General features: G+C 40.2%; 1 protein-coding gene across 7 annotated transcripts in view; it reads right to left on the bottom strand.

The window, feature by feature from the left end:
- DIP2C (disco interacting protein 2 homolog C) overlaps positions 1-23,358 on the bottom strand; it is a 612,079-nt gene that overhangs the window by 126,402 nt on the left and 462,319 nt on the right. For all 7 annotated transcript variants that reach the window (XM_040352676.1, XM_040352677.1, XM_040352682.1 and 4 more), the window contains 2 exons: positions 5,578-5,714; positions 755-963 (listed from right to left, as the gene is read on the bottom strand). In XM_040352676.1, the coding sequence (XP_040208610.1) occupies positions 755-963; positions 5,578-5,714 (346 nt within the window). The remainder of the gene's footprint in view (positions 1-754; positions 964-5,577; positions 5,715-23,358) is intronic.

The following is a 23,358-nucleotide window of genomic DNA, read 5'->3' as shown; positions in this document are numbered from 1 at the left end:
GGAAGCGGGTTGTGAGAGGAGTGATCTTATTGACCAAGGGAAAGGAGGAGGGGGAGGAGATGCATGGACGGGGGAGAAGCAGGGGAAGACCGACGAACCCACCAGCCGCCACTGTGACTCATTCGGCTCAGCCACCCAGCACTCCCCGGCTCGGACAGGGGAGGGAGAAGGAGGAGAGCTTGGAGTCTGGGCAGAACATCTACCTCCAAATGGTGGTTCATTGATGTACTGAACAGGCTACACAAGTGATGACTTATAAGTGTCATATTAAAGGGGGGAATGTTTATGCAATTTTAACTTCTGACTTCCACAACTTATTGGGAAAGTAAATCTCAAGCCCAAAACATATTTGTAGGTAAAGGATAAGTCTTGTCTGTCCTGTTGGGGAGATTTCCCTTGACTTCTTGTGAGAGAGAACAGGAAACAAATAGGAATCTCTCTTTAGTGAGAGGAAATCCCATTTTATGCAGCTGTCACTGAATAGGTTTTCCCAACTCCATTCAAAATGTGAAACAAATGGCTTTACTTTAACTGAATATAGTTTAGTGTATAAAAAATAATTCATAACATGTGAGTACGGAAACCATTCTCAACAACTTGCCATTAAAATATGTCTAGCTAGCCAATAAAAATATGCATTAATCTTCACACTGTTTATTTTACTACTATCTGAAGCCTGCTCTCATAACTGACCTTAAGGTTTCTAAACTCAATCTGAAAGCCAGAGATCACAGTTGAACATTTATCTACTTGCCTTCCTCTGTAGACAAATTTCATTGGCTCTACTGCCAAAGCTGTTGCTACTATGTCATCAGCATTGTGCCTCCGTCCACTGACAACCATCAGACCATCCATTTTCCCAATAATGAAGACCAGCCCAGCTGGTCCTATAAACCCAAGGAGACCGGTCCTGATGAATGGATATTCACTAATAGGCGCGCCCGAGCAGGTTACTGGAAAAACCTACAAAACAAGAAGAAAAAAAAAGAGAGACATAATATAGCGAACATTTGAGGTGACTTTTTCACATACTGGATTAATCATCCTGGCATGTGTAAAAACAACAGCTTACAATATGTGCTTAGCATAAATTTGGATATACACCTTGCTGTCCAAGTTTTGCCATTAAAAGAAATATGTAGTAGTTTTATACATATTTACTATCTATACGGTATGTAACATGGTAAGAAATAAAACAAAACATTGTTAAATATGTTTTTGTCAAGTAACTATGACATCATTTTATTATTTTGTATTTATTTTCTGACCAGCAGGTAGGACTTTCCTTTACACATGTCGATCAGAAACCTCTCAGCAGTGTGCTGTTAACTGCCTTTTGTTTACCAAGCTGCAAAGACTCATGCTGCATTGTACAAACAGAATCTAATGACTTGTCACTTCTCAGGTCCATGCTTGCTCTAAACTAATATCTCAAAGTATTGAGGAAGAAGGCCAGGATACAAGCATTTTTTAGAAAGCAGAAAGCAAATGTCAGCCAAGGATATTCCCTTATGAAGTGGCAGGTGGTATTTGTTCTATGGCATTTGTTTCATAAACATATATTATCTTAATCCACCAATCTGGCTGGTGCAAAAGTATTAAAATATAATATAATAAAAAAAAGTATTATAATACAATATAATATATTTTTTGCACCTGACCCACATATAACAATCTCACGCTGCCAGCAAGACGTCATAGCCCCCAAACAATTCACAAACAATTCAAGTACAAAAAGTGTAAATGGGTGAAACAACTACATTTAAGTGATTAAAACATATCCCCTAACACTCAGCTAGCCAATAAAGGTAACTTAATTAAGCCTTGCACGGTACAAAGTAGAGCAGAAGTCTCCGATGACTATATTAGCAAACACATATGAACAATGTACATAATTTTCAAGGTGCACCTGTAAGTCTTGTCCCTAACTGAAATTAGAACAGATCTTATCAAGTCATGCAGTTCTCCTTAAAAGTACTGTGACAAATTAAAGGCGGACTTGCCCATAAAAAGCAAACAAAAAAAACAAACCTTTCTTGGTCAATACAGCTAAATTAAAAGATTACATGTGTAAATGGGCTCTAAAAGGGCCATTTAAAGCTGCAGTTTAGGTATGGCAATTATCACATTGTGACATTGGTCCAACGTGTTCCCCTGAATGGTGCCCATGCTGAGCTAGTCACCTACTATGTTTTTTTGTAGATAAAATATTTGTATTTATTCATTTTTGGAGCCTGTAGAGGACTGCACCAGCAGTGCTATGCAGGTCTCCTGCAGACCTGTCAATGTATCTGTACATCCCATACGGGCAGGAAGATACACTGACAGGAAGAATCAATGAACTATAAGCTGACATCCACAATGGATATCGGTACTTGTAGTTCATTCATTCACAGAACTCTGTATATGAAGGATGCGGTCGTGTGCGTAGAGCCCCTCACTGCAGCACCGATTTAAAAAAAAGTGACAGCTAGTAAGTGAACTTCTTCCCGTACTGCTGTCACAGGAAGGGTTGGGGCAGTAGCTGCAGCATTGGGAATCCTAAAAACGGATGGAATATGCAACATTGTCACTAAGGTGAACCTGTCCTTTAATAGCTGGCCAAACCTCCTTTGGCAGCAATGACTTCAAGTGCTTTTGGTAGCTCTTGATCAGACCACCATAACATTCAGGAGGAATATTTGACCATTCCTCTTTACAAAACTGCTTCAGACCGGAAAAATTCATAGGACGTCTCTCTTCAGGTCATTCAGAAGCATTTTTATGGGGTTAAGGTCTGGGCTCTGACTGGGCCCCTCCAAAAGGCGCATTTTCTTTTTCTGAAGCCAGTCTGTGGTGGCTTTACTTCCATGCTTAAGGTCATTGTTCTGCTGTATCACCCAACTTCTACTGAGCTTCAGCTGTCGGACACCCATCCTGACTTTATCCTGTAGGATATTTTGGAAAACTTGGGAATTAATTTTTCCCCTTGATGATGGCAAGTGGTGCAGGCCCTGAAGCAAGCCCAAATCTCAAATGTTGCCTCCAACAGACATCCATCCATTCTTCCCTTACCTGCATAGGCAGCTTTTTTTGTTAAAAGGTGAACCAACAATTTAAAAAATGACATTAACATGTAAAAGCTTATATGAGATTTTAGTGATTGGGTCTATTTGCACTTTTACGTTTAGCAGCCCTTCTTGATATGATATTTATATGGGAATTACTGTAATTACAATGAATATTATTTAGGTCAGTTATTAAATGATTTTGTGTTTGTTCAAAGAATTAGAATTCTTGGTTAGATTATGATAAATTCCAGGAGAACATTAACATTAAAACACAGCACAGAGCCTGAAAATCCTCACAGGTTTTGTTTTGAAGTGCACTGCTAGAACATTCTCTTCAATTATTAAAATTCACTCCAGACAAACGCTTTTAATGGCGAGTGCTCAGCAGGCCGACAGTACTTTGCTGCTGAATGGAGATGATACGACCTTCCCTATTTAACATGCTGAGAGCAACACACCAATTCCTATAGCAGTGTGAGAGAATGTTTGCATGAAAATAGAAATCTGTTTTAAGTAATGTAAGCAGGTGAAAGGTCAGGGATAAAACTATAAGCATCCAGGCTGTTTTTCTTAATTTTAGCTGCATATAGTCTGCCGAGACCATCCTTAACCTCTTCAGCCCTAGAAAGGCTTTACCCCCTTAATAACCAGGGCTTTTTGTGCAATACGGCACTGCGTTACGTTAACTGACAATTGCGTGGTTGTGCGAAACTTAAATAAAATTGAAGTCCTTTTTTCCCCCCACAAATAGAGCTTTCTTTTGTTGGTATTTGATCACCTCTACGATTTTTATTTTTGGTGCCATAAACAAAAACAAAAAAAAAAAAGAGTGATAATTTTGGAAAAAAAAAAAAAAGTATTTTCTGCTATAAAACATAAAAAAACATGTAAAAAATTAATTAAAAAAATAATTAATTAATGTCAATTTCCTTATCAATTTAGGCCAATATGTAGTCAGCTACATATTTTTGGTAAAAAAAAAAAATCCCAATAAGCATATTGGTTTGTGCAAAAGTTATCACGTCTACAAACTATGGGATTTCTGATGGCTTTTTTTTTTTTCTAGTAATAACGGCGATCAGCGATTTTTAGCGGGACTGCAACATTGCGGCAGACAAAATTGGACACCTAACTTACACTTTTGACACTTCTTTTGGAACCAGTGACATTAATACAGTGGTCAGTTCTAAAAATAATATAAATATGCACTGTTACTGTACTAATTACACTACACAAAGGGTTAAGTGTGCTCCGAGGGAGTGCTGGGGGATGGTCTGACTGGATGAAGACAGGGATCAGTGTTCCTGCTTAGCATCTTCTTCCCTGTCAGAACGGCGATCTGGGCAACGATCGCAGCTGGCCGGCCAACATCGGGTGATCCCCTGTGTCCAATCAGCGAGCGATTGCGCCTCCGGTGGCATGCGCACACCACTCAGTGCGGTCAGTTTTGTGGCTGTGCTAGAAGCAAAGTCTGCCTGTCCTCAAACAATCAGACGTGTGCTGACACGTCCCCCTTGCAAAGCCATTTGCTGGGAAAAGCAGTGTACTGCTGTATCTCCACCTCTCTAAACCCCTTATGCAGCTGAGAACCGAGATTACGTGTTTACTTATAAAAAAAAAAAAAGGTATTTATAATAAATATACATATAAATGTTCTGCCTTTCATTTGTATTTTAAACTGAATGGGTTGTTTTACAAGTTCAGGGTAACATATACTTCTATTTTAGAAGAATATTGTACAATTACATCTAAGGCCCCTTTTCACACTGGTGGACTGATCAGGTTTTTTAGGCAGATGCGATTGGACCAACATTGCCCTTTATGGCCGTTGGGTGTAAATGAACAGGCGGTTTGTTTAAATCTGACCACCCATAAAGGATAGCAGGCTGTGTTTGCCAGAGGAGCACACACAGATAAGCCATCCACCTGCTCAGCGGGGATCAGCAGACAGATTCCCCGCTAAGTTGGCCGAGTCAGCCCCATGTGAATGTGGCCTAACATGGTTAGCAGGACGGCAGTAAGAATGTAATTTGTGCACCCTGTGCTGTGCATTCTCTGCTCACAGTATCAGCAATCACATTCAAACCTTCAGGGCAGGTGTAAATGTGAAAAGGGGTCGGGTACTTCCTAATGCTGACTTTATAAAAAACAAGGAGTCTGCAGTGATTTACACCATCTCAAACTGGTGTATTTCCTGGTTTACCAACAAATGGGACCAACTAAGACTGGGATGTGATGTACAGCCTTGAAAGATGCTTGTCCCCCAGGTAAAGCTTTTTCATAAGAGGTGGCAGTCAAATAAAGCAACTGCAATATCATGTCTACAGTTAGCTTATTGGGAACCTGTATTGGTTGCAAGGAGCAGGGGTGAATAGCCACCAAAAGCAGCCAAACTAATTTTAGCTTTAGAGTTAATATTTTGTATTTTTCAATGTCAGGTGTCATTTTACTTATTGCTCTTAGGCCAGATTAACAGGAGCAAACTTTAGTTTCACTATAAACCTTTGTGGCAAGTTGTGTCACTCACCTCGAATGTGTTCTTGGTCATACCGGATAAACCATAATAGGATGTACCCGTAGCGAGAGCGCACACACAGAGTTCCCCTATCTCATCCGTCCGACACAGCTGTGGAACCCCATCAGGTTTCACCGAACACATAATAGCTGCAGAGAAAATATATGACACACTAATGGATCAGCAAATTCTAACATGAACTTCATAAACGCATTAAGAATAAAAGTGATGCAGAAAAGCAGACAGGCATATTCAGGGATCATTTTTACTCCCCCACCCCAAAAATCAACCCAATTAACTTTCATGCATCTCTTGAAAATTTTGAGCAAAGGGATGAATGTCATTTGACTCTGGCTCCATTTGATTTAAAACATGATAAATCACCCAAAATTATAATCTGTGGGAATCATGTACACAAATATGAATCCTAGCCAATTTAAAAAAAACATACAAATACACACAAATATATACAACGGGAAAAATAAATATTGAACACGTCACCATTTTTCTAGGTAAATATATTTCTAGAGGTGCTATTTACATGAAATGTATACCACGTCAGTAACAACCCATGCAATCCATACATACAAAGAAACTAAAACAAATAAGTTCAGGAATTAAGTTATGTATAATAAAATGAAATGACATAATGAAAAAGTATTAAACAAGATGAAGAAAGAGTGGTCCTGAAAGGCATGGCACGCCAAGACACCAGCTAAAATCTATTAGTAATTAGAAAGCAATCCTGACCCTTGTCATTGCAAATTTCAGCTGGTTCAGTCTCAACTCATGGCCTATAAAAAGGTGTCTTATTACCAAGGTGTCACAAGAGAAATATTTCATGATGGGTAAAATTGAAAGAGCTCTCTTAAGACCTTTGTAACCTTATTGTTGCAAAACACACTGATGGCATTGGTTACAGAAGAATTTCTAAACTTCTGAATGTTCTAGTGAGCACTGTTGGGGCCATAATCTGGAAGTGGAAAGAAAATAACCATGACCAGGTGCTCCTTTTGACAGAGGAGTGAAAATAATCATCAGAAGAGTTGTCCAAGGACCATTTGTGGGGAGCTTCAGAAAGACCTAAAATTAGCAGGTATAATCGTTTCAAAGAAAACAATAACTAATGTACTCTGTGCTGGGTTATGTGTCGCAAAAAATAATATATACGCAATATAAATTCAAACAAAAATTTCTGACGTATGTGCCCAAAATGTGATTTTATGGTGTAAGAACTGCTCCGGCTTCAAGGCTCCAGGCGAGAGGCTGAATGGTATAAAGTGGCATGGAGAATTTTTGCAGGGCCTTGAGCTGGGCACATATATCATTCTGCAGTATTTTGTTATCTCTCTTCAATGATCCAAGTCCCTTAGCTCTCTCCTGAACCGTTCCTCTGTTATCAGCCTGATAACTCCCGACAAATTTTCTGACACTTTAGATAAAAGCAAGCAGAGGGATGACCTCATGAGTGTAGTGCTGATCTTTCACTGTCCAGGCCATAGCTAATTGAAAAGACTGCCCTCCTTGTACTGCCCTTACAGTATGTTTTCTCAACAGTTGTTAAAGTATATGTAAAACCCTAACAATGAATTTATCTTAAAAAAAAAAAAATATGTGTAGTTATTTATTTATGAGCCTGTAAAGCATTGCACCAGGGATCAGCAGATCGCAGGTCCCATGCAGGTCTCCAACAGATCTGGCAGTGTATCCGTGACCCATACATCCCATAGGGGCAAGTAGATACAATCTGACCGGAAGAGACAATGAACTACCACGGCACTCCACAGCGCCGTGGTAGTTCATTGAAAACGACAAGCCGACAGCTGCAAAGGCTGCAGGACCTTGTAGTTTTCCATTCACAGGACACTGTGAATGAGTGACGTGGCCTGCAGGAAAGAAAATCGCTTGATTCCCCCATAAATACAGTCAGTGTTGATGGGGGAATCTCTCCCAGGGACCTATTGTGTTCTCGCGGCATCGGGGCGGAGGAGGCAGTCCTGGATGGGAGAACACAGTGATTATTACTAGCGGCTATAGTCGCTGGAAATATTTGCATGAAAAATACAAAATGCTGGTTGCACCCCAATTTGATTGATCGATCAACTTGGATACAAGCAGCCTGCCCATACATTGTTTGAACCATCCATGGTCTGCTTCATTTGCTCCCCTTTCATCTGTTAAATAAATCTGTAATAATAAATAAATGCAACTACCACATCCACATTACATTTTTGTTCCTGGGCTTGGAAACACTTAAAAGCAGAGAAAAAGACATAACATTTAAAATCCTTCTGCAATGAATGATGTAGTCATTAGCAACCAAATCCCAGCTGTTACTTTTGTGCTACAGGGCAGAAAATACAGGCAGGCATTTGAAGCAACACTGTCATTATTCCTCTGCTCTCATTTTATAAAGCGCAATTGTTGTGAATCTATTATTCTCCAGCTGCTCTTAGACTACAAATTCTAGCAACCACCTGCAGCCAACAGTGTAAGAAAACACTGCCCAATCTGCAGTCATCAACAAACAGCTTCAGACAATAACATTTGTATGCTGGAGAACTTTTCCTGCTGTACAAAAAACTTTTCAGACTAATAATATTGCACAAAAAGTTCACGCTGCTACCAAATGGTCAGTAATTGACCTGTCACAGATGTCCACAGGGAGCCTTTTACCTTCCACATACAGAAACCGTGTGCAATCTTTACAGCACAACTTGACAGATATTCTCAACTTCATTTCAAAAACCTACAAAAATGCAATTATCTAGGATACAATGTCTGAGAAGCATTCTCCACCCATATCATATTTTTTCTGAAAAAAATAAATAAAAATATTACTTTTTAGAGAAAACCCATACTAAGAAAAAATAAGAGGCTGCCAGAACAGAGCTCTTTTTCTAAAGATGCTAGTTGCTTGGCTGTCAAGCCGATCCAGTTGCTTTAATACTTATGCCGCGTACACTCGACTGTTTTTCATGACGAGAAAAATGCAATATTTTAAATTAGTCGTTAAAAACGACTGTGTGTAGGCTCCAGAGCATTTTTCTCAAGGAGAAAAATGGGCATTAAAAATTTAGAACCTGCTCTATTTTTTTCTCTTCGTGAAAAACAGTCATGTGTACGCTTTAACGATGGGCAAAAAAACATGCATGCTCAGAAGCAAGTTATGAGACGGGAAATTACCATAATCAGCCCAAAGGGTGGGGCCATTCGAATGGAACTTCCCCTTTATAGTGCCGTCGTACGTGTTGTACGTCACCGTGCTTTGCTCGAGCATTTTTTATCACGATCGTGTGTATGCAAGGCAGGCTTGAGAGGAATTGCATTGGGGAAAAAACATCATTATTTTCCATGGCATGAAAAACGGTCGTGTGAACACGGCATAAGAAGTCCTGACTTGCATGATAGTGCACTCAGAAAGTGGCAAACCAATGATAGGCCACTATCATTTTCAGAAGCAGATCAGCAATAGCAGCCTACAGATTTAGTTCAGTACATGTTCACTTAAAAAAAAAAAAGTAGCTAAATCTGTAATTCGTATTTCCAAAATCAATCTGGGATCTGTAGCATTTTTTCTGTATTTTGACAAAAGTTATTATAAGGCAGTGTTATCAATAGCAACTAAACTAATTTCCTACGAGTATGGTAATGTACCTAATTTGCAAAACATCTGGTCGTTTATTGTAAAATCTTTAAAACATAGCAGATTTGGCGTGACAGTGCTTACGTTTGGGAATACAGTCGGTCCCCGGGTTACAAACAAGATAGGGACTGTAGGTTTGTTCTTAAGTTGAATCCGTTTAAGTCAGAGCAGGTACATTTTTTTAAGTGTAGCTCCAGCCAAAAAAACTATTTTTAAGCTTTTTGGAAAACATAGGGAAGGGGTTATCACCCCTGTAAAATGTGTTTTGCTGTATGTGCCCCTGCTCAGAAGATGTCATCTCACTTTCTGTCCCAATAAAATTTTGGGTTGTTAGGGAAACATGGACTGGTGATAAAGCATCAGTGGAGAGGAGACAACTTTTTCCCATTTTAATTCTTACAGGAGAGAATTTCCCTTCCTAGGGGTAGATTTCCTCTCACTTCCTGTTGTCTCCCTCCATTTGTAAGTAGGAGTCGTTTGTAAGTCGGATGCTTGTAAGTAGGGGACCGCCTGTATACAGACATGAAGATAAAACATTGAAGACCTCTACATGTGTTTCACAGTAAATTGTCATCTATCCACCTCTATTTGACACAAGTTGACTCATTGATGTAGACCGGGGACCAGTCAGGGGAAGCCAAAAGACAAAACGCAACAAGTTTTCTGGGCCTCTAACCCCACTTCCTTAGGTTCTGTGACACTTATACTATAGAGTAGAATTATCCAAGATTGAAATTAGGAGCTTGGGGACACCACCATGAGGGGATCTCCCGCCGCCCTCCCGTGCAAACGGCGAGCCAGAGAAAGAATCCGCCCAACAAGCCCCCTTGTTAATCATAGAGATTTCATCTCTATGACCTTCGGAGGCCCGGGCATGATGTTACCGGCCGGCGGAGGTAAACAAAGCCGAGAACTCGACTTGAGAGAGAGCCTTAATTTTTATCTCAATCTTTTCAGCCTGGAGGAGAGATGTGGATCTTATATATATATATATATTTATTTATAAAACTTTTTTGTATAATCATTATTTTAACGTTTTCAAAAAGGTACAAATTGTAAATAAAAAGGAAAAATAAAACAGGGAAAGAAAAAGGTAGTCTTCATCCAGGTTATGCGGTTTTTAATGGCATAGTTCACACTAGTGTAGTCAGTTCCAGTTTCAGAAAAAAGTAGAACATGCTGCATTTTTGCTGTACTGTAATGCAGTAAAATGCATCAAAAACGCACATAAACACACCAAAAATGCACTGGAACACATGTCCTTAGTTAAAGTGAAAAAAAATGAGGGAGAAAAAGATGCATCGGAACACATCAAAAACACGTATGCAGAAAAGCATCCGTAACGCATCAAGACTTTGTTTCTATGGTGTGAACTGGCCCTTAATGCAACATGCCAACACACAACAGATGTCTTTGTCAGTGCATACATTTCAAACTGCTTCAGGCTTGTTGGCCATCATCTGTTCAGTGCATGGCAACTTTCTAAGGGCAAAAGGCTTGTGGACCAACAAGATGGTATAACTAGACAGATTATAGTGAGGTGGACTTAAAGGAACCTGAAAATTACCCACTAAACCAGGGTAAACAACAGGACTCAGGAGTGCCTATTGCGCAGGGCGCAAGACTCGGGAGTGCCCATCGCGCAGGGCGCAAGACTCGGGAGTGCCTATCGCGCAGGGCGCAAGACTCGGGAGTGCCTATCGCGCAGGGCGCAAGACTCAGGAGTGCCTATCGCGCAGGGCGCAAGACTCAGGAGTGCCTATTGCGCAGGGCGCAAGACTCAGGAGTGCCTATCGCGCAGGGCGCAAGACTCAGGAGTGCCTATCGCGCAGGGCGCAAGACTCAGGAGTGCCTATCGCAAGACTCAGGAGTGAATACTACACAGGGTGCAAGACTTAAATGTGTATATTAAATTGGGAAGCAGAACTCAGGAGCATGTAATCAAACAGGATGCACTCAGGAGTGTGTATCACACAAGATGCACTTAGGATTTTGTATTGCACAGAGCACTGGAATGGGCACAACAGGTCAGTGTACCTCCAAAAATGACCTTGATCTGAGGGTTTTAATCCCATATATATATGGCTTTGTATAATATTGAGTTTAACTTGCCATTAGCAATAAAACTATGGTTGCAAAAATTGAAATCTTAAACGAAGACACACACATGCTTACTTGCAGGCCGGTTCTCAAATGGTTGCAAAAATATCACTTTATGTGGAAAAGGTTGCGAACCCCAATGCAGGACTTTCTTAAAAGAGAAAGTATCTATATGACTCAGCAGAGGATGCTTTGGCTCATTTCAGCCCACCTCACTATAAACAGTTTTGGTTATATGGTAATGTACTGGAAATGAAAAAGAAACACGTGAGTTTCCTAAAGGGGTGATAGCAGAATTTACAAGAGATGTAAAGTACCACAAGCCTGTTCACCAAAAGACATAGAGATGGCTACTATACTTTGAAATATGCATGGCTATCCTGGTTTTATTTCTTCTCACCTGAAAAGACTGCTTCTGCTCCCCTCCCCATGAAAGATACTTTCAAAGATTAAAGAGCAACTCCACTTTTGTTGAGAAAAACACCTTCTCCTCCAGGTGATCTATGTACAGTACATTGCAAGGATTTTAACAAACTTTTTTATTGCAAATTCCTACCTTTTGTTATTCTGAAGAAAAAGCTTATTATTTCTCTGTGTCCATGTTGAAAGTGAATTTAATGGGAGTGAATTCATAATTATCAATCAGCTGCTGCACCTGCAGGGCTCTAGTGAGGAAAATTGCAGGGGGTATGTCTTTTAAGATGTGATTTCCTATTAGGAGTATCTCAACAAACATGACATTTTTGTTGCAGGGGATGCCTGAAATCCAATTTGTATCTTAGTGCAGACTTCTGGGAAAATCAGTGAGCCAATCAAACAAGCAGTAAATAATGTTTCTAGGGGGCGTTCTGTACAAACGCCCCCAGGTAGCCATATTGCATTGCATTTTACAGAAAATTTTAAAAGGAAAGGCAATTTTTAATAATATTCAATTACGATATGACTTGTGTCGCAATTGTATATGCTATATTATAGGTTTTTTTTTCCTACAGTTTCCCCAAGAAAGTGAAGTTGCCCTTTAAGCAGTCAAGGCTACAAGTGCATAGAGTGCTCTGTAGCACTCCTGCAACAACATGTGGATCATCTCACTCTTGACTCTGGCCAACTTTTGCCTTTATCCTCAACTAATTAGCGGGAAAGTTCAAAAGGGCCTCTACATTAGCCAGAAAAACTGTATCCATGATGACTGTGACAATCTACTAATTCACAATACCAGCATACAAAAGTATTGCTTTAAAATGAAATTTTTCATGGTCACAGTTGCACTGTGGTGTATCTCACTTTTTTTTTCTTTTAAAAAAGAAATTATAGACATAATAAAAGAAAAAAAAAACTGTATGAAATATTTTAGTGATGCTGGTTACAAAGTACTAGACTAACTTATTCATAAAGAAATAACAACCATACATACATTGTTTATGACAGCAGATAACAAACAGAATTTGTTGACTTTTATCACGGCCAGACTTCGCTTGACTGACTTGTTGTGTTTAGGCAGATTGAAAAGTTTACGCTCTTTCCAGAAAACTGTTCAACTGGGAATGGAACATTTACATTATTTAATGAATAGTGTAAAGCTTACATAAGGCTTTGTCTAAGAATGGCTGCACCCATGCATGAAGAAATGAGTCTTGATGCTAATGTGAATTCAGGCTAAACCTTCACTTACATTTCATGCTGAGACATGGAAATCAGTACATTCTATGTCCATGTAATGGGCACAAAGAACTAGAGCATGGTTCTGTTGCACCACACCAAACATGAATTGTCAAGCAGCAGGGAGCCATTATGTCATTGATTGGAAACAATATATACCACCCATAAACTCTTCACAACACATAACAGCTAATAATCCCAGTTCTATAACATGGGCTACAATAACAATTATAAGTAGTAAAAGACTAAAGCCTAGTGCACATATACAGTAGCAAGTGAAAATGTGTGCGTATAGAGGGCGCTATTGTTTTAACAAATTAAAAGAAGAATAGACATCGGACCATAGCGTAAAACCATTTAATAAAAAACAGATTAAAAAGGAATAGCCAAATGGCCGCTTACATAAGTTGGTGCCTTAGCCTGGCACTGAGGGATAAAGTGTAGAAACACCATGCAAATGGATGTTGCAGCCGTTCAGCTTCCATTTGTGGGGCCGGCGTGCATTCCACCACCGTGGTGATCGTAAAAACCAGATGTGGCCAGAAGTGACGTGACTGCGATGCGCCTCAATGTACGTTTCGTTCCTAGAACATCATCAGGAAGCACTTTGAATTGCCTGGTGTTTCTATACTTCATCCCTCAGTGCCAGGCTAAGGCACCATCTTATGTAAGCAGCCATTTGGCTATTATTTAATCAATTTTTTATTAAATGGTTTTACGCTATGGTCCGATGTCTATTCTTCTTTTAATGGGCTACATTGGTGGAGCTACATGAGATTCCCAGCCATACCAGTATACCAACAGGATCCCTGATCTATAACACACCGCTCTTACTGACCTGCTTTTTAGTTAAAGAGGTCATGGTGGTCTGGTGAGTAGGCCTTTCGCTCACTTCCACCGGGTGATATATGTCAAGTTCCTCTATTGGTGAAGGTGCACAGTTTGAAGATAAACTACAACTATTATATATATATTTTTTTTTTTTTCTTTTTTTTTTCCTTTCCACCTCAGACATAACCATTTGCGAAGGAAGGTCGTGAGTTTTACCCGCCTTTCATTTGCCCGCCATATCTCCTTCCTGGTTTCGCATCATATGTGGAAATTTTTAAAAGTTATTTTTTTTTTTTTTTACTTCTATCGTGTGTATTTTATCATATCTTTAAACATTTCACCTTTAATTCTTGTCACTCTTATACCCCCATTTTCCACCTCCCCCCCACCCCATCCCCTGGGACTCCAGTTGCCTTTCTGACTTTTTTTTTTCCCCCTCTCTTATTTTGAGGCTCTCTTATATAGAATCCGTCCTTTTAAGTCCGAAAATATTTTATCAAGTATTATACCCTATGCACCCATAAGCTCCGCGAATGTCATGGAATTTTTGAACTCCATCCATTTAGACCATATCTTTTCAAATTCCTCTAAACTATCTGAGTCACTTAACCTTAGAAATTCTAAGTTTTGAATATAATTCATTTTATTGCACCATTCTTTAATGGGAGGACTTTCCCTTTCTTGCCAATGACTGGCTATCAGGCTTTTAGCTGCCGTTAACATGTGGGGTAAGAGACTTTTCTGGTATTGTTTCGTAGATAATCTTATCCTCTGATGCAAACATCCCCAGGGGTCATCTGGAATCTCTGTATTCGTTATTTCCGTAATTAATTGTCTAATTCTTCTCCAATACACTTTGATTTTTGGACACTGCCACCATATATGGGCCATATTTCCGATCTGCCCACATCCGCGCCAGCACATCTCTGAGGCTTCTTTCTTATATTTGTGAGCCTTGTCTGGAGTGATGTACCATCGGATTAGGCATTTATAGTTTAACTCAATTGTTTTACTATTTACTGATGTAGTGTATACTCTTCTCCATATTTGTTTTAATTCTTGAATATTTATCGAGGATCCCAATTCCTCCTCCCACTTTTTAATACATGGTGGAATGTCCAAACGATCAACTTCTATGAAATTCTTATAGATCTTGGAGATAACTCCTTTCCCTGTTTGTCCCTGACTAATTCTCTCGAGTGGGCGTAAATTTTCTGCTGATCTATGCGGCTGTGGGAGAGCCTCAACAAAATGTTTTAACTGGGCATACCGCCATTCGTTTATCTCTATTATCTCTCCTTTTTCCTTCAATTCTTCATAGGTATTTAATTTATCTCTCGTCATGACGTCCTTCAGCTGAGCATTCTTTTTTTTTATCCATTTACCGGATATCTTTTCTAACCCCGGTGTAAAATAATATGAATCTTTTATTGGCATTAGTGGTGAATTAAAATCCCATTTTTCCCTCTTATGAACTTTATCCCATATTTTTATAGCATGACGAGTGATGCTATGTGATTGTCTACCTAACTCCCTATATTTGTCTGGGATCCAGATGATGCTCCCTAAAAGGGCATTGCTCATCTGAAATTCCATGCTTACCCACCTTTTTTGCTTAGTGTCCCTAATCCAGTCTATCACTCTTGTGAGAATTACTGCTTCATAATAACCTCTTATATCTGGTGCTCCCCATCCCCCTTGTGTCTTATTTTTTTTCAGCGTTGCCCAACTAATACAAGCTTTTTTACCCTGCCAAACAAAATTTAGTAAGATTGTTTGTAAAGTCTTAAAGTACTTCTGGGGTAGAGCAATCGGCAGCATCTGTATCTTATACATGATTTTGGGCAGGATCACCATCTTAAAAATATTCATTCTCCCACCCCAGGATATCTGTCCTGTCGTGAGTCTACTGAGTTCTGTTTTGATATCTTCCAACATAGAAACAAAATTTACTTTATATATCCTCTCTTTAGAGATTGCTATTTTTACCCCTAAATATTTTATTTCTTTTTTCCCCCACACAAAAGGGAACTCTTTTTGGTAAGTTATTTGATCTTTCTTAACTATGTTAATACATAAGGTTTCGGACTTGAATGGATTCATTTTATAGTTGGAGAGCTCTCCATATTGTTTCAATAGTTTTAATAAATTTGGTAACGTTGTTCTCGGGGATGTTAAGTAGAACAAGATATCATCCGCATATGCCGCAAGTTTATGTTCCTCCCGTCCGACTTCTATGCCCTTAATATCAGGATTCTTCCTTATTTTCCTTAACAATGGTTCTAATGCTAGGATAAATAATAATGGGGAAAGGGGGCATCCCTGTCTTGTACCGTTGTGTAGTTCAAAGTCCCCTGAAAGGGTCCCATTAATTTTTACTCTTGCCCTGGGTTTATTATATAATACCTTAATCCAGGTCAACATTTTTTTGCCTAATCCAATTCTTTCTAAAGTCTTATATATGAAGCTCCAGTCTACTCGATCAAACGCTTTTTCTGCATCTACTGATAAGAGTAGACCTGGAGCTCCACTATCGCTGATTTTCTGAATGGCTAGCAGTGTTCTGATCCCATTATCTCTCCCCTCCCGTCCTGGTACAAAACCAACCTGGTCGGGGTGGATCAGATCCTTCATTATTCCCTTCATCCGCTCTGCTATTATTTTGGAAAAAATCTTGGTATCGCAGTTCAAAAGAGAGATCGGTCTATAATTCGAACAAAGTGTGCTATCCTTCCCCTCTTTCAAAATTAAAGTAATGGTAGCTTCAATGGCTTCTTTACCCATGTTCCACTTCTCGCCTAGGCCATTCATATACGAACACATTTTCGGGGCCAAAATATCTATAAACTTTTTATAATAAAGAACAGTTAGGCCGTCCGGTCCTGGACTTTTACCGTTTGGGGCATTTTTAATTGTTTCTCTAATTTCATCTTCTGAGATCGGGGCTTCGAGCTTATTAAGATTCTCCTCGGATATTACCTCCCACTCTATTTCCTTTAAAAATGTATATATATTTTTTTCCCTTAATCCTAGTTCTTCCATTGTCTCCTGTTTCTTGATTGAGTATAGTTTTTCATAATATTCTTTAAAACTCTCTAGTATTTCACTAGTTTTATGAACTACTTCCCCTCGACTTGTTTGTATTTTCTCAATATAGTTTAGACTTTTTTTTTTTTTTTAATAAATTTGCTAAGTGTTTCCCTGGTTTGTTGTCCCATAGATACCTCTCTTTCTTCACTTGATTAAACGTACTTCTTGTTTCTTGTTCTATTTGCTCTCTTAACTCCTCTCTTTTGATATTTAAATTTAATAAAATTTCTTTAGTTCTGTCATGTTTATGTTGTTGTTCTAGCTTATGAATTTCTTTTATGAGTGTTGTTCTAATATCCTTATCCTTCCTTTTTTTTTCCGCCCCCATCTTGATTAATACTCCGCGCATAAACGCCTTGTGAGTCTCCCAGACTATGGCTTCCGAGACATCCTCTGTTGAGTTTATTTCGAAAAACTCCTCCAGTTCTGTTTTTAATCTAATTTCTACCTCTTTATCATGCAGGAGTTCTTCATTGAGCCTCCACTTCCTATTATTTTCCTGTCTCTCCCCTATTTTTAGTTGCAGTGAGACTGGCGCATGGTCAGAGAAGGTTACTATTCCTATGCTAGAGTTATTTATTTTTTCTAAGTACCTATGCTCCACTAAAAAAAAATCGATCCTCGAGTAGGTCTCGTGCACAGGGGAGCGGAATGTATAATCCCGCTGTTTGTTATGTTGTATCCTCCATACATCTACTAATTGAGACTGATGGAGTTTTTTTTTTCAATTTGTTTCTCCAGGCCATTCCGGTCCCCTGTGCACGAGACGTACTATCCATATCCGGATCCATATGGAAATTAAAATCCCCTCCTATTATAGCTATTCCCCGTTTGAACTCCATAAAATCTGTTATCGTTTTTATTACGTAGCGGATGGGATTCTTGTTTGGGCAGTATATATTTGCAAATGAGATTTCCGTTCCATTCAGTTTTCCTCTAAGGAACAAGTATCTACCCTCTGGATCTGCCTTTTTATCCTCTACTATAAACCTGGTCTCTTTGGCAAAGCCTATAGCGACCCCTTTCGCTCGACTAATTGGAGAATCCCCAAAATACCATAACGGGTGAAATTGCGTCATATTTTTGCGATTTGTCTCTACGGTGAGATGAGTCTCCTGTAACATGATCACATCACTCTTTAATAAACTGAGCTCCTTCATTACATTTGCGCGCTTTATGGGTGCATTTAGGCCCCTAACATTATAAGATATTATGTTTATCACAGGCATTTTTTTGTGAGTATCCTTCTAAATATTTTAGCGGCCTTCTGGAGTCCCCCCTTCCCTTCTACTATTCCCTCCCCGTCCCTATCTTCTCTGCCCCCCTCTATCTCCTTCCCACCCCCCCTACCCCCCCTCCCTTCCCTCTCCCCTATCCCTTGGAGGAAATACTGGCCTCTCTGAGGCCCTTGGCTGTGGCCCTCCTTTCCTTTTCCCGGCCCCCAGCTCATCCTCCTTGAGGTTGAGCTCTGATGGAATACAAAGATCGAGTGATCTGCCCACCCATATTCACCCCATCCAGCTCTATCCCCCCCGAATCTCCCCTCATATCCGTCCCCCTACCTTTCTCATCACTAACCGGGTGCAATATTCATTCATCCCCCTTTTTTTTTTTTTTTTTTTTACTTTTTTTTTTTTTATTATTTTTTAATTTTTTTACACTTTCTTTGTCCCTTTCCTCCCTCTAGTTCTTTTCCCTCTTTTGCCAGCCTCCCACTTCTCTTATGTACCTCCCCCTCTTTCGGTCTCTCTACCATTTCTTTCTTCCCGGTGGTCTTTTCCAGACCGGTTGCCAAGCCTGAGCTTCTTCTGGACTATCTATTTGCTCTAATCTCTCCCACCATCCAGGGATCTCGATTAGGTCTATGTCCAGTCTTCTACAGAAATTTGGGGTCTCCTCTGGGAATCTTAGTGTTGCTGCGCGGCCATCTTTGCGGCCTGTCAAACAAGCCGGGAAGCCCCATGTGTACTGGATATTTTGTGATTTAAGTACATCCAGTAATGGCTTTAAAGTTCTTCTCCGAGATAACGTTTCCCCTGATAGATCTGGGAAGACCTGTAAACTAGTCTCTCGATATTTGGTCGGTTGGTTAGCTTTCATATAGCTATTTATTAATTCCTTGTCTTGATAGTTATGAAATCTAGCTATAACATCTCTTGGAACCTCTGCCCCTACTTCTGGTGGTTTTCTAATCCGGTGTATCCTTTCGAACTTGATTTTATTTGTGACATCTTTTGTACCCAACATATGACCAAAGATCTCGTCCATTTGTTCTTGTAGGTTGTCTTCCCCTGATTGTTCCGGTAGACCTCTAATCCTTATGTTCTTTCTTCTGTTCCTATTCTCCTGGTCCTCCATTTTATACCTCATGTATCTCTGTTCTCTAGATATTTCTTCCACTTGTTTCTTTAATCCTTTTAATTCTAAACTATGGCAGTCCATTCTTTCTTCTACTTCCTCCACTCTTTTCAGCATGTGTTTCATGTCCTCCCTCAGGATATTTATTTCTCCTTTTATAGAGGACTCTAGTCTTAGTTCCATGCTTGCTAGCATCTCTGCTAAGTCCCCTTTCGTTAGTTGTTGCTTTTTTTGTCTAGTTTCCATTTCTCCTTCTTCCTCTAGTTCTTCTCTCAACAGGCTGGTAGAGTCAGAATTTGTTTTAGTACTCGCTTTATTAATAGGGCTGGCTTTTCCTCCTTCCTGTATTATATATTTTCTTATGGATCCGGGACTTGCGCTTACTCTAGGTATGTTTGCGGTCGCTCCTCTCCCCGATCTACCCTTCATCTTTGAGCTCATGGAAAGCGACTCCCGATATGTGCTCCTTCCCGGGGGGCCCGAGGTACAGCCGAGGGTGTGCTTACCTAGCGGGTAATATTAGTGTTGAACTAAATCAATCCTAGATGCGTTCTATATGCTCTACCTTCACCTCAGAAACTGTCAGGGACGTTTAAAGACACATATATAGAACAATGTATTAAATTCCCAGCACCCCTCCAGGGGCCGGGTGGCGTATTACAGTATAGATGAGACTGTGGAAAATACCACTGATAATGTCCGTGGCAGCGTCTCCACACTGTCGCGGGGAAATAATTAATAAGCGCAAGATGAATACCAGACGGACAACCCAACAATTTTATTCCCTCCACCACTCACTGTTAATTAGAGCTGTAACCAGCGAGACCGTCTCTTTACTCTTTAGCTGTTGTATCAATTGACCACCTGATATCCACCCAAATCTACCACTTAACCGCTGCACCGGTCAATATCAGTGTATGCTAGTTTAGAGCAAGCAGTAACACTAGAAATGACAGTGTTTAAGCGGGGTCAATGTGGCCGAGAAGGTTAATAGTTGTTAGTCAAATTGTTAGTGATATCCTAAAACAGTAGTATAGCAAGTTTTAATTATCACCCATCACCCAAAAAAGAGCAAAAAACAAAAGAAAGTCATGAACAGTACCAGCAGCCTGCATTTATAGTGTTCTATAATGCTTTCCAAGTAGAAAAGATCTCCATGAGTAAGCAGGGTAAAGCTACAGCTGTCCCAGTGTAGCAGCAACCATGTTATAGAAATATAGTAGAAGAGGAAAGAAAAATAAAAGATCGCCAGGTATGATGAATATACAGCAGGTATTCCAGGATCCCCCATAGGGGGGAGAGAGTCCGTGCACCTATTCCCTGCTATCCCCAACCCGGCCCAATCAGTCCCCTCTCTACTGCGTTTTTTTTTTTTGGGGTCTCAGGGAGAAGGTAGATAAGGTGGAGACCTATGGGTTCGATCGGGTCATGTAATGTGGGGGCGAGTAGGAATCAAAACCGGCGTGTACCGGCGTGTAAGCTGTCTTCTGGCTGTTCTATGGCAGGGTCTATGGCGGACCTAAAGCTGCCTGTGAAATCTGTCAGTCAGTCAGTATTAGTATAGCAGAGTGTGGCAGCATAACAGTGTGGCAACACAGGAGCCGTTCCAACATTCCAACAATCCAACAATCCAGCACCTTAACACACAAAATGGGGATACAGAGTACCTGATTCCTGCTTCATGAGACAGTGTGCGGTGTGCGGCATGCTGGGATCTTACATGCGGGCGGGCGGGCGGACGGGCGGTGTGACGGCGGTATCAGCGGGGACGGATCAGTCACCTCAATCGCATCGCGTGTCAGCCCCGTAGTGAGCGGACGCGGCTGCTGCGGTACATCTCGGGGAGCTCGGGGAGCGGACGATGTCTGGACAGACTGGCGGCACTAGATCTTCATACCGCTGGGTGGTCAGAGCGGTTGGGACACGCTCAGCAGGAGCAGCTGCCGCGCGTCCACCCCCATCTCGAACTCTGCTCTCCCATCACGCTCCTCCCTCCTCTCCAAACTGCACAGATGTCCTCGATGAGAGAATTGGAACTACAACTATTATATGGACTGTTTTTTAAGAAACATTCAACCATTGTCTATTGTTGCACCTTTGTTTTGAATATATTATGCGCCGATTAATGATATGCAATATATTACTGTACGATTTTATTTTATGTGATGCTTATATAATAGCCCTCTGCACTTTAATATTAATTTAATTTAAATTTTTAAAACAATAGCACCCTCTATACCCACACATTTCACTAGTTAAAGTCAGCACTTTTCAGGGGAGCAGCTTTATTGTATTGTTTACTTAATAATTACTCCATAGCACAAGGTTCTTTATCTTGTTCACATACAGTAGCAAGCCTTGCATCTTTGAAGTTTGTGGATCCATGATGATTACACCTATAACCAAACATATATAAAAGCCCCTCCAAATTCTTGAATGGACTTGTTTCAAGTGAAGAGTATTGTTGATGCATACCATGACATACAACAGCATTTTTAAAAATTGTGAGCTTTCGAAATTTTGCAAATTCTTAAGCCTGCATCTGGAGATTTGTCCATTCGTGCTTTTAGCCTGGATGGAGGAATCTATACATATGGCTAGCTATAGGTTCATAGAGGAAGAAACAACTACAAAGTAAGGAAACTGTAAGCACCTTCCACCATCATACTCACCTAGATGGCTACAGGACCAGTCCATTCCGCAGCTGTTCCCCACCGGCTATATGCCGATTGCTCAGTTCTTGGTGTTCAGTCTGCATAGAGCTGGTGACTTTCAGTCATTAGCTCAGACTCTAAGTGGCTGAAAGACTGAACCAGCTGCCGATCCAGGCATCTGGATGGATCCCAACTGTAAAGTCCAGATCTTTCCAGAGTCTGGACCGGCTGAGTGACGGGTCACAGCAGTGAAGAATGAAATGCACCCCTGTGATCCATAAGAGAAGTAGGTCCAAAATAACTTTGGCCCTACTTCTCCTTTAAGTTAGTCAGTAGAAATAAGTTCACAAATCACCAGCTGGCTTCTTATACTTAACAATTTCAGTAGCAACAAAAATCACCAATGGGTTCCTGTACGAGAACCATCCTGTACAAGACGTTAGTCACCTACTCTAAGTACATATTAAGCAAGAATAGAGAAAGAAAAAAAAGTACAGATGAAAAGGAGACTTTGCAATACCCTGACTCAATAAATATTCCAATTGCACGCCTTCCTGGAGAGCAGCCAATAAGAAAAGAGGGTGCTGAAGCGATCACCAGCTGGGAACTGGAAAAGCAATCATGTAAATATATTCGCTATATATTCGTTTAAAAAAAGAAGAGAAACGATCATAAAAAGGCAACGTTTCGAAGTCGCACAAGACCTCTTGCCTGACGAAGAGGTTCTGTGCGACTTCGAAACGTTGCCTTTTTTGTGACCGTTTCTCTGCAATAAAAAATTTTGGATGCTTTTTTAAACGATCCTTGGTGTGCTGGCGAATATATTTACATGTTTGCAATACCCTGAACTACTATGGCTCATATATGCAACTGGGGTCAAACAGCAAACATTCTTTCACTTCCAGTCCAAATAGTTGGAAATGGCAGATGTACTGTAAATATTTCAATGGAAGTTAGAAAGTGAGTGAAGAAGTGCTTGTTGCCTGACATCACTTGGATATTAAAAAACATGAGCAGGGGTAAGGTCCCCCAAGTTCCTAGGGCACAAATGGATCGTGTGCCTCTTCCAATGGCAGCAATTTCATGCAATAGGATATGCTTAAACCCCTTCCCACAAGATCACAATAAAACCTTTACTTTAAGCAACTGGATGCCCCAGTTATTTTTTATTCTACACTTCAGAGGATTCCTAGTAAGGCTGCATTCACGCTTATATGACTCCAAAGTTTCACTGACTTTGGAGAGATTCACTTCTATACGACTTTGGCTTTGACCAGTGATAATGGACAACTGTTGCATTGTATAATATTCATGTATGACTTTCATACAACTTTTGAGGGTTAATATTGAAGTCTATGGCCCTCAAGTTTCATGAAAGTTCGTGCATGAACTACTTTGAAGTAGCTGCAGATTTAAGTCAAACATATATGAATGGTTATCATTGGAAAACCTGGGGAA

The sequence above is a fragment of the Rana temporaria genome, chromosome 5 (assembly GCF_905171775.1).
Source record: "Rana temporaria chromosome 5, aRanTem1.1, whole genome shotgun sequence".
Lineage (NCBI taxonomy): Eukaryota > Metazoa > Chordata > Amphibia > Anura > Ranidae > Rana > Rana temporaria.
This window is presented reverse-complemented; position numbering and strand designations above follow the sequence as displayed.